Source organism: Gouania willdenowi, chromosome 14 (assembly GCF_900634775.1).
Source record: "Gouania willdenowi chromosome 14, fGouWil2.1, whole genome shotgun sequence".
Classification (NCBI taxonomy): Eukaryota; Metazoa; Chordata; class Actinopteri; order Blenniiformes; family Gobiesocidae; genus Gouania; species Gouania willdenowi.
In genome coordinates, this window is record NC_041057.1 from 27,856,547 (window position 1) to 27,875,185 (window position 18,639).

General features: G+C 35.6%; 1 protein-coding gene across 1 annotated transcript; it reads left to right on the plus strand.

The window, feature by feature from the left end:
• The first annotated feature begins 12,967 nt into the window (after positions 1-12,967).
• On the plus strand, positions 12,968-15,950 carry LOC114475284 (zinc finger BED domain-containing protein 1-like). The gene is made up of 4 exons (XM_028465974.1): positions 12,968-13,331; positions 14,425-14,932; positions 15,127-15,313; positions 15,480-15,950. The coding sequence occupies exons 1-4, from the start codon at positions 12,968-12,970 to the stop codon at positions 15,948-15,950; spliced, it is 1,530 nt and encodes a 509-aa protein (XP_028321775.1).
• The last annotated feature ends 2,689 nt before the right edge of the window (positions 15,951-18,639 follow it).

Below are 18,639 nucleotides of genomic sequence, written 5' to 3' on the forward strand. Positions count from 1 at the left end.
AAAAAAATTTGTATAAAAGTTGTAGCTAAAACATTTTCAGTATTTATATCACTTTTCTCATATTTAGTACATTTTCCTACATTTAACCACATATATAGAGGTTAAAAAAAGAGCATTAAATCTAAATTTTAAATCTTTAAATGTTATATGTCATATCTAAATGCTAAATCTTATATCTAAATGTATTTTTTTTTAACTGAAATTGTATTTTAGGAAGTGAAAATATAGATTACAGTTGTGACTAAAGAAAAAAAAATAATCTAAGAAATGACAAAAACATTATTTTAACTATCATTTTTGTTCATCCATCAAAATGGAAGTCCTACTATACACCATATATATTTCAGTGCATTTTGTGCGATGTAGGGCTTCCCGTATTGGCCCGGTTATGACCTGTCGGCAATACAATAGTTAAAGGTTCGCTTCCTGTATTTATGACCGTCCAGTAAGAAACTGGTCTCACTCACGGTAACTTTAAATTACTTCAGATTGTTTGCAAAATTTGCAGGCATCGAGGTCACAAAAAAAACTACTCAGGGAGGGTCATTCGGACTCTCTAGAGCCCTCTGGTGGCCCGGTAGATCAGAAATTACTCCGTTTCAGCCGCCGCAAAGGCTTCTGGGAAATTTCCTCCAGCCTCTGATTGGCTGGTAGACGAGAAGGCGGTGCCAGTCACGTGATTCAGGTTGACGCCATTGTTCCCTTAAGTGATTAGATATGCTGATAATAATTATTATTATAATAATAATTATTATAATAGCCAATATCATTATTTAAACATCTTACCGTTCAAAAGTACACTAGAGATGTGTTAATCCAATTCATCATATTACAGCTGATTAGTGGAAGAACAACGTTTTTTTAGTTATTTAAATCATTAGCCCATTTTTATTTTGTCATTGCAAATGTTACCTTGTTCTTGTTCTTATCTTGTGTGTTTTTGGAGTCATTTTGTGTATTTTTACTTGTCATTTTGTGTGTTTTCCAGCAATGTATGGGTTTATTGTGTGCATTTTGTTCATTTTCATTCGAGCAATGTATATTTTAGCAGTCATTTTGTCTGTTTTTGGAGTAATTAAATTTAATGGAAGAGCCGCATGTGGCCACCAGTTACCAATGTCTCTATTAGTATGTGTATTAGTATATGTGTGACCAATATTTAACATCTATTCATACCCACCAATATGTAATGTCAAGTGAAAAAGGATGAAAGTTGCCTTAGCACAGTGTGACTCTAAACCACGTGTGTCAAATCCAACCCTTGGCCTGTTCGAGAAAGTAGAAACATTTTCTAAATTACCAATTAATTCAGTTGTGCGTGTCTCACCCCCTACAACTACAAAAAATCAATTCAATACAATCCACAATATTTGCTCTCAGTTTTATAGAATATCCATGTTCCTAAAGTTTTATTGTGGGTTATGCTTTGTCATGTCTTGTAAAAGACATGTTTGTCAAACTTTACCGACTCGATTGTTAATGTGAAAGTACATGTAAGTCATACATAAAATACTCAAGTACAGGTAAAAAGTACCTCAATTATTTAGTACACAAAGTAAAAGTTACTATAGTTACTTCACCCCCCATGTTTATTTTTGGTAATAAATCTATACATCTCATGTATAAACTTCAAAAGGAAAAAGACCAAATCTTGCACAATTAGAACTTAATTTATTTTTCACAAAGCCATGTGTAAGAAATAAAAGGTTTGTCAAAAATGTACAATTCTTTTTCAAAATAAGATAACAATTAATTCAATTAAAAATAAAATAAAAATGTATTTGATTAATTTTGGTTTGAAAATAAAGGATACAAGTGAAGTTCTTTTTTGTATACTTCAATTTGGATTTGGATAAATAAATAAATACAGATATTTTAAAAATGAAGCAGTGTTTTTGCATGTTTTCATTTTGTAGAAAATTGTTAAAAATGTCCCACATTATTGGAAATGTTCTTTAGAATGACCTCTAAATAGTTTTATTTTATTTATTTTTTATGTTAGTTTCTTGATTTTTGAATATTTTGTTAATGTAGTTGTCTTTATTACAATTAAAATTAAAAAAAAAAATAATAATAAAAAAAAACCTTTGTTGTCCTGCACACCCACCAGAAGGTGGCAGTAAAAAATTAAAAATCTTGTTTTTACTGTCGGCAAGGAAGGTATTTGTCATAAACTCACAATTCTAAATAAAAACACTTTTTTAACAAAGAGTTGACACAAATTCAGTTCCGAAATTCCATCAGACACACTAAAAAGTGTACAATTGTAATTCTTATAGTGCTTAGCTACTCTGATGTGTAATAAAACTTAGGTTGTGATAGTCACACTATTCTGTATACCCAGATTTCTAAATAGATCAGATGGTCCCATTGTTACACAAACAATATAAACTGAATGAAGAATTTAAAGGAAAAAATGTTTTTAACAAAAAAAATATTACATCTGATGGTGTTGATGAAAAATCTGTGTGCATTGTTGAACAAATGTGCTTTTAAACACTAGTTGGTAAATAAGTAAGTATTCACATGTGGTGCCAAGTGTAAAAAAATTTGTATAAAAGTTGTAGCTAAAACATTTTCAGTATTTATATCACTTTTCTCATATTTAGTACATTTTCCTACATTTAACCACATATATAGAGGTTAAAAAAAGAGCATTAAATCTAAATTTTAAATCTTTAAATGTTATATGTCATATCTAAATGCTAAATCTTATATCTAAATGTATTTTTTTTTAACTGAAATTGTATTTTAGGAAGTGAAAATATAGATTACAGTTGTGACTAAAGAAAAAAAAATAATCTAAGAAATGACAAAAACATTATTTTAACTATCATTTTTGTTCATCCATCAAAATGGAAGTCCTACTATACACCATATATATTTCAGTGCATTTTGTGCGATGTAGGGCTTCCCGTATTGGCCCGGTTATGACCTGTCGGCAATACAATAGTTAAAGGTTCGCTTCCTGTATTTATGACCGTCCAGTAAGAAACTGTTCTCACTCAAGGTAACTTTAAATTACTTCAGATTGTTTGCAAAATTTGCAGGCATCGAAGTCACAAAAAAAACAACTCAGGGAGGGTCATTCGGACTCTCTAGAGCCCTCTGGTGGCCCGGTAGATCGGAAATTACTCCGTTTCAGCCGCCGCAAAGGCTTCTGGGAAATTTCCTCCAGCCTCTGATTGGCTGGTAGACGAGAAGACGGTGCCACAGTCACGTGATTCAGGTTGACGCCATTGTTCCCTTAAGTGATTAGATATGCTGATAATAATTATTATTATAATAATAATTATTATAATAGCCAATATCATTATTTAAACATCTTACCGTTCAAAAGTACACTAGAGATGTGTTAATCCAATTCATCATATTACAGCTGATTAGTGGAAGAACAACGTTTTTTTAGTTATTTAAATCATTAGCCCATTTTTATTTTGTCATTGCAAATGTTACCTTCGCCAGGTTATCTCCGAACCTTGGTACGGAGGTCTGGTATGTCACTGAGTTTTATCCCAGCTGTGGCTCGTTATTACTGGTAACAACAGCGGTCCGTAATGCCGACTCTGCATACCGCGTGAGTGCAGGGAAGAAGAAGCAGGCAGATATCTGAGGGTATTTTGTACTTTAAGCCTCTCTTTGGGGTCATGAACACGCTGCATGAAAAACTTGGCTAGAGAGCCCCCACGGACAACATCCACACCCGGACCGACCGGAAAACTACATTTCCCACACGTAAACCACCCGGTTATGCCTTCACCTCCCACAATGCAACACCTCTCTTAAAGCGACAGGCCGTGCCTGTAACACAAACATCGAATAAAATATTTTGAATGCATTACTGTTGACATGCTTTCATTTGATATTGACACAATTTTTTCATGCATTAGTGCCACATGAAGTACTAACAGCAGTAGAATGCAAGTATATTTGAATAAATTACAGCTGTACACATAAAAGATCCAATGATTTAACAAAGACAGGTATTTACTTTAAATAATTTATTTTGAATACTATTTGCATTATTACAGCGGTAAACAAAACAAATGCAATTGCACATTTGCATGTCAGAGTAGCCATCTTATTAACAACTTTATAAGATTATTTGCATATCATTTCCAGCAAAACAACAGGATTTTTTTTGTTTGGGGAGAGCGGGAATCGAACCCTTGCACTCAGAGGCTCTTCTGTTTTAACGTATTTCTTCTTCTGCGGTTTTCACGGCCGGCAAGAAATCTACCAGTGAGCTAAAACACTGATCTCAAACATGGACAACCTGAGGCGTATTCCATAAAGCAGGTTATGTTGAAACTGAGTATGTTCGGGATCATATGGGGTGCCAAGTGTAAAAAATTAGTATAAAGAGATAACTCGGAGACATTATTGTTCGGCTGATCCAAATCGATATCAAAAACTCCTGCCATGGTTCCGGCGCTCAGCTCCGCGTTCAATAGGATTAAACATAGTCCCGCTCCCCCGCCTCATGGAGAGCCATTCTCGGTACAGACGGGCAGCAAGCACAGCATGTTAGCATAGCCGCTAACCAAAACAACACGAGCAGCGAGGGAAGCGCCCTGGTGCTTGCGCCTCTGCTGGCCAATGGCAGTACTACAATTATTTGGTTTCCCTTGAATTCTACAGTTATTATCAATGAAAAGCAGATACTTCTGTTAACGTTGTGATTTCCTTTGTTCAGACAAAATATCAGACAGTTGTTTAATCGAGGACTTCAACTTTTAATCTATATAAAATACTAAACAGAGCAGCTTTTAAAGTATTATGTTTTTTTATTGTAACATGGATCCCCTGGGACTGAAATAAATTGTATTATTATTATTAATAGTAGTAGTAGTATAATATAAGCATTAATACAGGCAACAATACCTTTTTGTATTTTTTTTCATTTAATTTGTTTATTCTTGTTCTTATTTTGTGTTTTTGGAGTAATTTAACTTAATGGAAGAGCCGCATGTGGCCACCAGTTACCATTGTCTCTATTAGTATGTGTATTAGTATATGTGTGACCAATATTTAACATCTATTCATACCCACCAATATGTAATGTCAAGTGAAAATGGATGAAAGTTGCCTTAGCACAGTGTGACTCTAAACGACATGTGTCAAATCCAACCCTTGGCCTGTTCGAGAAAGTAGAAACATTTTCTAAATTACCAATTAATTCAGTTGTGCGTATCTCACCCCCTACAACTACAAAAAATCAATTCAATACAATCCACAATATTTGCTCTCAGTTTTATAGAATATACATGTTCCTCAAGTTTTATTGTGGGTTATGCTTTGTCATGTCTTGTAAAAGACATGTTTGTCAAACTTTACCGACTCGATTGTTAATGTGAAAGTACATGTAAGTCATACATAAAATACTCAAGTACAGGTAAAAAGTACCTCAATTATTTAGTACACAAAGTAAAAGTTACTATAGTTACTTCACCCCCCATGTTTATTTTTGGTAATAAATCTATACATCTCGTGTATAAACTTCAAAAGGAAAAGACCAAATCTTGCACAATTAGAACTTAATTTATTTTTCACAAAGCCATGTGTAAGAAATAAAAGGTTTGTCAAAAATGTACAATTCTTTTTCAAAATAAGATAACAATTAATTCAATTAAAAATAAAATAAAAATGTATTTGATTAATTTTGGTTTGAAAATAAAGGATACAAGTGAAGTTCTTTTTTGTATACTTCAATTTGGATTTGGATAAATAAATAAATACAGATATTTTAAAAATGAAGCAGTGTTTTTGCATGTTTTCATTTTGTAGAAAATTGTTAAAAATGTCCCACATTATTGGAAATGTTCTTTAGAATGACCTCTAAATAGTTTTATTTTATTTATTTTTTATGTTAGTTTCTTGATTTTTGAATATTTTGTTAATGTAGTTGTCTTTGTTATTACAATTAAAATTTAAAAAAAAAATAATAATAAAAAAAAAACCTTTGTTGTCCTGCACACCCACCAGAAGGTGGCAGTAAAAAATTAAAAATCTTGTTTTTACTGTCGGCAAGGAAGGTATTTGTCATAAACTCACAATTCTAAATAAAAACACTTTTAACAAAGAGTTGACACAAATTCAGTTCCGAAATTCCATCAGACACACTAAAAAGTGTACAATTGTAATTCTTATAGTGCTTAGCTACTCTGATGTGTAATAAAACTTAGGTTGTGATAGTCACACTATTCTGTATACCCAGATTTCTAAATAGATCAGATGGTCCCATTGTTACACAAACAATATAAACTGAATGAAGAATTTAAAGGAAAAAATGTTTTTAACAAAAAAAATATTACATCTGACGGTGTTGATGAAAAATCTGTGTGCATTGTTGAACAAATGTGCTTTTAAACACTAGTTGGTAAATAAGTAAGTATTCACATGTGGTGCCAAGTGTAAAAAAATTTGTATAAAAGTTGTAGCTAAAACATTTTCAGTATTTATATCACTTTTCTCATATTTAGTACATTTTCCTACATTTAACCACATATATAGAGGTTAAAAAAAGAGCATTAAATCTAAATTTTAAATCTTTAAATGTTATATGTCATATCTAAATGCTAAATCTTATATCTAAATGTATTTTTTTTTAACTGAAATTGTATTTTAGGAAGTGAAAATATAGATTACAGTTGTGACTAAAGAAAAAAAAATAATCTAAGAAATGACAAAAACATTATTTTAACTATCATTTTTGTTCATCCATCAAAATGGAAGTCCTACTATACACCATATATATTTCAGTGCATTTAGTGCGATGTAGGGCTTCCCGTATTGGCCCGGTTATGACCTGTCGGCAATACAATAGTTAAAGGTTCGCTTCCTGTATTTATGACCGTCCAGTAAGAAACTGGTCTCACTCACGGTAACTTTAAATTACTTCAGATTGTTTGCAAAATTTGCAGGCATCGAGGTCACAAAAAAAACTACTCAGGGAGGGTCATTCGGACTCTCTAGAGCCCTCTGGTGGCCCGGTAGATCAGAAATTACTCCGTTTCAGCCGCCGCAAAGGCTTCTGGGAAATTTCCTCCAGCCTCTGATTGGCTGGTAGACGAGAAGGCGGTGCCAGTCACGTGATTCAGGTTGACGCCATTGTTCCCTTAAGTGATTAGATATGCTGATAATAATTATTATTATAATAATAATTATTATAATAGCCAATATCATTATTTAAACATCTTACCGTTCAAAAGTACACTAGAGATGTGTTAATCCAATTCATCATATTACAGCTGATTAGTGGAAGAACAACGTTTTTTTAGTTATTTAAATCATTAGCCCATTTTTATTTTGTCATTGCAAATGTTACCTTGTTCTTGTTCTTATCTTGTGTGTTTTTGGAGTCATTTTGTGTATTTTTACTTGTCATTTTGTGTGTTTTCCAGCAATGTATGGGTTTATTGTGTGCATTTTGTTCATTTTCATTCGAGCAATGTATATTTTAGCAGTCATTTTGTCTGTTTTTGGAGTAATTAAATTTAATGGAAGAGCCGCATGTGGCCACCAGTTACCAATGTCTCTATTAGTATGTGTATTAGTATATGTGTGACCAATATTTAACATCTATTCATACCCACCAATATGTAATGTCAAGTGAAAAAGGATGAAAGTTGCCTTAGCACAGTGTGACTCTAAACCACGTGTGTCAAATCCAACCCTTGGCCTGTTCGAGAAAGTAGAAACATTTTCTAAATTACCAATTAATTCAGTTGTGCGTGTCTCACCCCCTACAACTACAAAAAATCAATTCAATACAATCCACAATATTTGCTCTCAGTTTTATAGAATATCCATGTTCCTCAAGTTTTATTGTGGGTTATGCTTTGTCATGTCTTGTAAAAGACATGTTTGTCAAACTTTACCGACTCGATTGTTAATGTGAAAGTACATGTAAGTCATACATAAAATACTCAAGTACAGGTAAAAAGTACCTCAATTATTTAGTACACAAAGTAAAAGTTACTATAGTTACTTCACCCCCCATGTTTATTTTTGGTAATAAATCTATACATCTCATGTATAAACTTCAAAAGGAAAAAGACCAAATCTTGCACAATTAGAACTTAATTTATTTTTCACAAAGCCATGTGTAAGAAATAAAAGGTTTGTCAAAAATGTACAATTCTTTTTCAAAATAAGATAACAATTAATTCAATTAAAAATAAAATAAAAATGTATTTGATTAATTTTGGTTTGAAAATAAAGGATACAAGTGAAGTTCTTTTTTGTATACTTCAATTTGGATTTGGATAAATAAATAAATACAGATATTTTAAAAATGAAGCAGTGTTTTTGCATGTTTTCATTTTGTAGAAAATTGTTAAAAATGTCCCACATTATTGGAAATGTTCTTTAGAATGACCTCTAAATACTTTTATTTTATTTATTTTTTATGTTAGTTTCTTGATTTTTGAATATTTTGTTAATGTAGTTGTCTTTGTTATTACAATTAAAATTAAAAAAAAAAATAATAATAAAAAAAAAACCTTTGTTGTCCTGCACACCCACCAGAAGGTGGCAGTAAAAAATTAAAAATCTTGTTTTTACTGTCGGCAAGGAAGGTATTTGTCATAAACTCACAATTCTAAATAAAAACACTTTTAACAAAGAGTTGACACAAATTCAGTTCCGAAATTCCATCAGACACACTAAAAAGTGTACAATTGTAATTCTTATAGTGCTTAGCTACTCTGATGTGTAATAAAACTTAGGTTGTGATAGTCACACTATTCTGTATACCCAGATTTCTAAATAGATCAGATGGTCCCATTGTTACACAAACAATATAAACTGAATGAAGAATTTAAAGGAAAAAATGTTTTTAACAAAAAAAATATTACATCTGACGGTGTTGATGAAAAATCTGTGCGCATTGTTGAACAAATGTGCTTTTAAACACTAGTTGGTAAATAAGTAAGTATTCACATGTGGTGCCAAGTGTAAAAAAATTTGTATAAAAGTTGTAGCTAAAACATTTTCATTATTTATATCACTTTTCTCATATTTAGTACATTTTCCTACATTTAACCACATATATAGAGGTTAAAAAAAGAGCATTAAATCTAAATTTTAAATCTTTAAATGTTATATGTCATATCTAAATGCTAAATCTTATATCTAAATGTATTTTTTTTTAACTGAAATTGTATTTTAGGAAGTGAAAATATAGATTACAGTTGTGACTAAAGAAAAAAAAATAATCTAAGAAATGACAAAAACATTATTTTAACTATCATTTTTGTTCATCCATCAAAATGGAAGTCCTACTATACACCATATATATTTCAGTGCATTTTGTGCGATGTAGGGCTTCCCGTATTGGCCCGGTTATGACCTGTCGGCAATACAATAGTTAAAGGTTCGCTTCCTGTATTTATGACCGTCCAGTAAGAAACTGTTCTCACTCACGGTAACTTTAAATTACTTCAGATTGTTTGCAAAATTTGCAGGCATCGAAGTCACAAAAAAAACAACTCAGGGAGGGTCATTCGGACTCTCTAGAGCCCTCTGGTGGCCCGGTAGATCGGAAATTACTCCGTTTCAGCCGCCGCAAAGGCTTCTGGGAAATTTCCTCCAGCCTCTGATTGGCTGGTAGACGAGAAGGCGGTGCCACAGTCACGTGATTCAGGTTGACGCCATTGTTCCCTTAAGTGATTAGATATGCTGATAATAATTATTATTATAATAGCCAATATCATTATTTAAACATCTTACCGTTCAAAAGTACACTAGAGATGTGTTAATCCAATTCATCATATTACAGCTGATTAGTGGAAGAACAACGTTTTTTTAGTTATTTAAATCATTAGCCCATTTTTATTTTGTCATTGCAAATGTTACCTTCGCCAGGTTATCTCCGAACCTTGGTACGGAGGTCTGGTATGTCACTGAGTTTTATCCAAGCTGTGGCTCGTTATTACTGGTAACAACAGCGGTCCGTAATGCCGACTCTGCATACCGCGTGAGTGCAGGGAAGAAGAAGCAGGCAGATATCTGAGGGTATTTTGTACTTTAAGCCTCTCTTTGGGGTCATGAACACGCTGCATGAAAAACTTGGCTAGAGAGCCCCCACGGACAACATCCACACCCGGACCGACCGGAAAACTACATTTCCCACACGTAAACCACCCGGTTATGCCTTCACCTCCCACAATGCAACACCTCTCTTAAAGCGACAGGCCGTGCCTGTAACACAAACATCGAATAAAATATTTTGAATGCATTACTGTTGACATGCTTTCATTTGATATTGACACAATTTTTTCATGCATTACTGCCACATGAAGTACTAACAGCAGTAGAATGCAAGTATATTTGAATAAATTACAGCTGTACACATAAAAGATCCAATGATTTAACAAAGACAGGTATTTACTTTAAATAATTTATTTTGAATACTATTTGCATTATTACAGCGGTAAACAAAACAAATGCAATTGCACATTTGCATGTCAGAGTAGCCATCTTATTAACAACTTTATAAGATTATTTGCATATCATTTCCAGCAAAACAACAGGATTTTTTTTGTTTGGGGAGAACGGGAATCGAACCCTTGCACTCAGAGGCTCTTCTGTTTTAACGTATTTCTTCTTCTGCGGTTTTCACGGCCGGCAAGAAATCTACCAGTAAGCTAAAAACACTGATCTCAAACATGCACAACCTGAGGCGTATTCCATAAAGCAGGTTATGTTGAAACTCTGAGTATGTTCGGGATCATATGGGGTGCCAAGTGTAAAAAATTAGTATAAAGAGATAACTCGGAGACATTATTGTCCGGCTGATCCAAATCGATATCAAAAACTCCTGCCATGGTCCCGGCGCTCAGCTCCGCGTTCAATAGGATTAAACATAGTCCCGCTCCCCCGCCTCATGGAGAGCCATTCCCGGTACAGACGGGCAGCGAGCACAGCATGTTAGCATAGCCGCTAACCAAAACAACACGAGCAGCGAGGGAAGCGCCCTGGTGCTTGCGCCTCTGCTGGCCAATGGCAGTACTACAATTATTTGGTTTCCCTTGAATTCTACAGTTATCAATGAAAAGCAGATACTTCTGTTAACTTTGTGATTTCCTTTGTTCAGACAAAATATCAGACAGTTGTTTAATCGAGGACTTCAACTTTTAATCTGTATAAAATACTAAACAGAGCAGCTTTTAAAGTATTATGTTTTTTTTATTGTAACATGGATCCCCTGGGACTGAAATAAATTGTATTATTATTAATAGTAGTAGTAGTATAATATAAGCATTAATACAGGCAACAATACCTTTTTGTATTTTTTTTTTTTTTTCATTTAATTTGTTTATTCTTGTTCTTATTTTGTGTTTTTGGAGTAATTTTGTGTATTTTTACTTGTCATTTTGTGTGTTTTCCAGCAATGTATGGGTTTATTGTGTGCATTTTGTTCATTTTCATTCGAGCAATGTATATTTTAGCAGTCATTTTGTCTGTTTTTGGAGTAATTTAATTTAATGGAAGAGCCGCATGTGGCCACCAGTTACCATTGTCTCTATTAGTATGTGCATTAGTATATGTGTGACCAATATTTAACATCTATTCATACCCACCAATATGTAATATCAAGTGAAAATGGATGAAAGTTGCCTTAGCACAGTGTGACTCTAAACCACGTGTGTCAAATCCAACCCTTGGCCTGTTTGAGAAAGTAGAAACATTTTCTAAATTACCAATTAATTCAGTTGTGCGTATCTCACCCCCTACAACTACAAAAAATCAATTCAATACAATCCACAATATTTGCTCTCAGTTTTATAGAATATCCAGGACGGAGGAGGACAGGGCGGAGGTGGAGAACTCGGAGGAGGAGAGGGTGGAGGTGGAGAGGCCTGAGGACTTGTTAATGATGAGGGCCTGTTCTTCCAGTAGCCATCTGAACCTCCGGCCCTGGAACATTCCAAACTGCAGCTGGCAGTGAGCCAGTACCAGAAACCTGTCAGCTGGGTCTCCACCATGGCCAGTGACAAATGCCGTGGCCTCTGCCAGCACCTCTTGTATGGGTTTGGCCCTTCCAGACCTGGTGTTTGTAACGGTCTTTGCCTGCTCCGAGGGCGCCATCAGCAGTCTGGTAGAACTGGCTGACTGGCGACGGAAAACTGGGAAAGCACACATTATCTGAATGAAAAAAGAAAAGACTGTTAGCTTTAGTTATCTGAAAGATACCTGTATATGGGTCAAAGATGAGGCACAACATGTTAGTGTCCCTACTTGATAAATCACTTAACATTACAATGTGTGAATATATTATAAAACTGGTTAGTACACAATTTATATAATTCAATACAACACTGAAAATGTGACATTGCAGTATTTTTTTTAAAACAAACAAAATTAGCAATAATTATGATTAATTGTACATAATTTCTTAATCTGAGTTTATTGGCATACACCACATATATTGTGGTACAATTTCTTGGCATGGCATTAAGGCCAGCTATATATATATATATATATTAATATCGCGCCGTTATCGGCGTTAACTTGCTGCGTTAACGCGAGCCTCTTATCGGGCGATAAAAAAAATATCGCCGTTAATCTATTCTCAAAGTTGGGAGCTGGGTCTATACTACGCAAGCTATGATGTCTTTCACCTTGATATTTTAGCGCGGATGTATACAGTATGGAGCCGAATTGCACTGTAGGGGAGGATAACGAGTCTTCGAACCTGTGTAAATTACCACATCCAACGTGACATGCTAACATGGATGCAGCTATGAAGCCACCGGGTTTGCTTCAGGGAAAATTTATTTTTAAAACGCTTCCCAATGGAAACTTCGACAAGTCAAAGGTTGTTTGCACCTTGTGCAATGCCGAATTAGTTTATTGTAGGAGTTCTACCAGTCTAAAGTACCACCTAAATGCAAAGCATCCCTTAGCTAATGCCGGGTCAAGCGCTGATAGAGCGCAAGGGAAGAGTCGTCGTCAAACTACTATGTTTGAGTGCAACCGAGGCAAGCCCATCAGCACAGCTCTATCAGCCAAGCTAACGAATCTCCTCGCTCAGTGGATTCCCACCAGCTGCCGGCCCATCAGCGTGGTTGAAGATGATGGGCTCGAGCTCGTTCTCCAGGCTGCCACAGGTGACCCATCTTACAAGCTACCTGCGAGGCGAACTATTATGAGGAGAATAGATGACCAGTACGCCGCAAAGAAAGCCGCAAAGGATGCGAAGATTGTCGAGGCGAGGTGGGTAGCAGTCACGGGGGATCATTGGACATCTGTCAACAACGATAACTACCTCGGCGTTACTGTACACCTCATCGATGCCAGCTGGGAACTTCACTCCTTCGCTTTAGGTAAGATACGTCATGTGAATTTAAATTACATTATTTAATTGAATTACTTAATCCAGGGGTCTTCAACAGGGGGTCCGCGGAGGTACTGCAGGGGGGTCGCGAAAGTTTTGGTTAATTAGACATTTAAAAAAAATAAATAAATAAATAATAATAATAATAATAAAAATAATTAGACATTTTTTAATATTCCCCCCCGCAATTTTTTCAATAAATTGAAATGTCTTTAAATACACATTAACATGAATCCAACACACTGTAGTGAACAGATAAATGGAGGCAGAAGATGTCTTTCAGTCAGCAATGCACACGTTCAGCGACACACAGGAGCTCTTTCAAGCTGGGCACTGGTTCATTCACCTGTCCCATCATACATTAGTGAGTAATGTATGCCATCCATAGCTGGTTTGAGGATTCACTGCCCATACTACATGTATGTTTAAAATTAAAACATGAATCTGTCAATTATGTTAATAGTTCAGTATTGTATGCAAGATAACATATGTTTATGCATGCCAGTGGCACTAACAAGCATCAATAATTTTCGTTTCCACATTTATGTTGAACAAAAATGTCCATTTGAACAGCTTTTATGCAAAATGTTGTTACATGCAATTTGACAGACATTGTTGATCTTGGCAGGTATCAGTTTATTATGTTATGTTATGTTTATGAATGGCAGTGGCATGGCCACCCTACTCACTGTACCTTGCACATGTTTAAACTAAAAACAAGAATATATAAACCTGTGTGTTTTGAATGTCTTAGTATTGAATGCACAATAGTACATTTATACATGGCACTATAGGACCAGTTTAATATAAAACACAATTTTATACAATATATATAAGTAGGGGGTCCCCGCTCCATCTCTCCATCAGTTTGGGGGTCCTTGGCCTGGAAAACGTTGAAGACCCCTGACTTAATCTATTACTTACCAGGACACAACGAATTACCACCACATTATGTTTGCTTCTTGATGATGCTAGTTTTTTACGAGTAGTAGTGCAATTTCGATGTCGGTTTTTGGTATTTACCATAATTACGATAGCACTTGAAGGCAGCATTATTCGGATCTACTTTTTTTGTCCGTTAGGTGTGATGAAAACAGAAGAGCGTCACTTTGCTGAAGCGTGTGCCAGGCAGTTTCTTGACGTCGCTAATCGGTGGGGGATTGCTGACAAAATCAGCACTGTTGGAACAGACAGTGCTCCTAATATGGTGGCAGCAGGGAGGATACTGCCATTTGAACATTTGCCTTGTGTGGCGCATGTTGTACAGAGAGCTATTGTAATGTCACTTCAGGCGGGTGGTTTTGATGGTGCACTGGCCAAGTGCCGCAAAGTGGTCGGACATTTCAAACACAGTCCAGCCAACTCAGACGAGCTGAATGTCCAGCAAGCCTCCCTTGGACAAGTTCAGGAGCCACTCGTGCAAGATGTCCCAACACGGTGGAATTCCACCCTTGAGATGATCAAGCGCATGAGACGCAACAAAGATGCACTGCACACAACGCTGTCTCAGCAGAAGCACAATCTGGCCCTCCCAACAAATGCTGATTATGAGAAGTTGGCAAAGCTAGAGAAACTGCTGGAGCCATGCAGGTATGGTCTACAAAGATAGCGTGTTCATGAATTAGCATAAAAGTTATTTTTAAATGTCACTTTTTATTCAATAAACACGTGCCCTTAAATTTAATGTGATTAAGAACTTTAAAAAAAAATGTGTAATCTAAGTTAAATTAATCAGTCATTAATTATTTTTTACTCTGTTTATGTCTGTCTGTCTGTCTGTGTAGGTATATCACTGATCTCCTTGGTGGGGATAAGTATGTATCCTGCTCTGCGGTTCTACCTGCCCTGTGCCACCTCCAGCACGCGATGAAGATCTCTGATGATGATCCTGCCTATGTTTTACGATTCAAGGCTGCCTTCACCAAGGACCTCAACCAGCGGAGGGAGAAAATAAACCTGGAATGGCTTAAGGTATGTCAGACTGACCAGAAGATAACTGCATTGTTTGACCATTATAGACTGTTAAGCCAGCAGATCCGTCAATGAATAGATGAATGAGTCATGAGGAAATATGGAGGTTAGATTTGGAAAATGAAATTTACAATCAATCAATAATTATTATTTTTATTCATCAAAGGTGGCGACTGCTCTAGATCCACGATTTAAGGACCTCAAGTGCTTGCCCAGAGCAGAGAGGGAGCCAGTGTGGGCACAGCTAAGGGAGTTGGTGAAGGGAGAAGAACCTGCTCTGCAGCCACTCAGGGAGGAGAACCCTGAGCCACCCAAGAAGAAAACAGCCCTGCTACTGATGGGATCAGACTCAGACTCAGATGAGGAGACACCAGAAGACAATACTGTGGAGAGGTACAAGGTAGAGCCCAGTGCCAGTCTAGATCTGTGTCCACTGAAGTGGTGGTCAGAGCACACTGCTGTCTATGGTAAGATGGCCCACATTGCCCGTAAATACTTGGGGACTCCTGCCACAACTGTCCCATGCGAGAGACTTTTTTCTGTAGCAGGCCATATTGTGCAGAAGAGGAGATCTAGTTTGTCACCAGAAAATGTCAACAAGCTGGTCTGCCTGAGTGACTGGTGGAAGGAGAAATAGAGCTTGGACTGATGGACACAAATCTAGTGACTGTAATCACTTCATCACGACCTATTATGTTCAGTTCAAAATTAATGTTAAACAGAATAAACAGTTAGTAGGCACAAGTTCTTCTTATTGAACATGATTTATTTTCATCATCATTTATTATAATAGAACTGCTTTCTCAATCAGTTTGTGATGCATTTTGGAAACAGGAGATGAGCCCCTGGTCTAATAAACCCGTTCTCAAAGACTTCCTTTTAGTCATTATTTGGGTTGCACACATATTCTGCATGCCTTTGGGAGAATTAAAATTACCCATTTTAATCTAGATTAATCTAGATTACTTTGAAGATTACAGTGAGATTAATCTAGATTAAAAAAATTAATCTATGCCCACCTCTAATATATATATATATATATATCACTGATTCTTGAGAGTTAGGACAAAACACATTTCGAAATTATTTTTTTAAATGCACACTATATTAATTACAGTTATATGTTTCTGCAGAGAAAGGTCTTAGCTATTTAACCATGTAAAGGAACAGGTTCTAAATAAAAACACTTTTTTAACAAAGAGTTGACACAAATTAAGTTCCGAAATTCCATCAGACACACTAAAAAGTGTACAATTGTAATTCTTATAGTGCTTAGCTACTCTGATGTGTAATAAAACTTAGGTTGTGATAGTCACACTATTCTGTATACCCAGATTTCTAAATAGATCAGATGGTCCCATTATTACACAAACAATATAAATTGAATGAAGAATTTAAAGGAAAAAATGTTTTTAACAAAAAAATATTACATCTGACGGTGTTGATGAAAAATCTGTGCGCATTGTTGAACAAATGTGCTTTTAAACACTAGTTGGTAAATAAGTAAGTATTCACATGTGGTGCCAAGTGTAAAAAAATTTGTATAAAAGTTGTAGCTAAAACATTTTCATTATTTATATCACTTTTCTCATATTTAGTACATTTTCCTACATTTAACCACATATATAGAGGTTAAAAAAAGAGCATTAAATCTAAATCTAAATTTTAAATCTTTAAATGTTATATGTCATATCTAAATGCTAAATCTTATATCTAAATGTATTTTTTTTAACTGAAATTGTATTTTAGGAAGTGAAAATATAGATTACAGTTGTGACTAAAGAAAAAAAAAAATCTAAGAAATGACAAAAACATTATTTTAACTAGCATTTTTGTTCATCCATCAAAATGGAAATCCTACTATACACCATATATATTTCAGTGCATTTTGTGCGATGTAGGGCTTCCCGTATTGGCCCGGTTATGACCTGTCGGCAATACAATAGCTAAAGGTTCGCTTCCTGTATTTATGACCGTCAAGTACGAAACTGTTCTCACTCACGGTAACTTTAAATTACTTCAGATTGTTTGCAAAATTTGCAGCCATGGAACTCGCACAAAAAACAACTCAGGGACGGTCATTCGGACTCTCTAGAGCCCTCTGGTGGCCCGGTAGATCGGAAATTACTCCGTTTTAGCCGCCGCAAAGGCTTCTGGGAAATTTCCTCCAGCCTCTGATTGGCTGATAGACGAGAAGGCGGTGCCACAGTCACGTGATTCAGGTAGACGCCATTGTTCCCTTAAGTGATTAGATATGCTGATAATAATAATTATTATAATAGCCAATATCATTATTTAAACATCTTACCGGTCAAAAGTACACTAGAGATGTGTTAATCAAATTCATCATATTAGAGCTGATTAGTGGAAGAACAACATTTTTTTAGTTATTTAAATCATTAGCCCATTTTTATTTTGTCATTGCAAATGTTACCTTCGCCAGGTTATCTCCGAACCTTGGTACGGAGGTCTGGTATGTCACTGAGTTTTATCCCAGCTGTGGCTCGTTATTACTGGTAACAACAGCGGTCCGTAATGCCGACTCTGCATACCGCGTGAGTGCAGGGAAGAAGAAGCAGGCAGATATCTGAGGGTATGATGTACTTTAAGCCTCTCTTTGGGGTCATGAACACGCTGCATGAAAAACTTGGCCAGAGAGCCCCCACGGACAACATCCACACCCGGACCGACCGGAAAACTACATTTCCCACACGTAAACCACCCGGTTATGCCTTCACCTCCCACAATGCAACACCTCTCTTAAAGCGACAGGCCGTGCCTGTAACACAAACATCGAATAAAATATTTTGAATGCATTACTGTTGACATGCTTTCATTTGATATTGACACAATTTTTTCATGCATTAGTGCCACATGAAGTACTAACAGCAGTAGAATGCAAGTATATTTGAATAAATTACAGCTGTACACATAAAAGATCCAATGATTTAACAAAGACAGGTATTTACTTTAAATAATTTATTTTGAATACTATTTGCATTATTACAGCGGTAAACAAAACAAATGCAATTGCACATTTGCATGTCAGAGTAGCCATCTTATTAACAACTTTATAAGATTATTTGCATATCATTTCCAGCAAAACAACAGGATTTTTTTTGTTTGGGGAGAGCGGGAATCGAACCCTTGCACTCAGAGGCTCTTCTGTTTTAACGTATTTCTTCTTCTGCGGTTTTCACGGCCGGCAAGAAATCTACCAGTAAGCTAAAACACTGATCTCAAACATGCACAACCTGAGGCGTATTCCATAAAGCAGGTTATGTTGAAACTCTGAGTATGTTCGGGATCATATGGGGTGCCAAGTG

Bases quoted from the DNA above. Each gene is read 5' to 3' on its own strand.
- LOC114475284 (XM_028465974.1), top strand. From the start codon at position 12,968: ATGTTTGAGTGCAACCGAGGCAAGCCCATCAGCACAGCTCTATCAGCC. The intron at 13,332-14,424 runs GTAAGATACGTC...TTTGTCCGTTAG, and splicing joins ACTTCACTCCTTCGCTTTAG to GTGTGATGAAAACAGAAGAG. The intron at 15,314-15,479 runs GTATGTCAGACT...TATTCATCAAAG, and splicing joins TAAACCTGGAATGGCTTAAG to GTGGCGACTGCTCTAGATCC.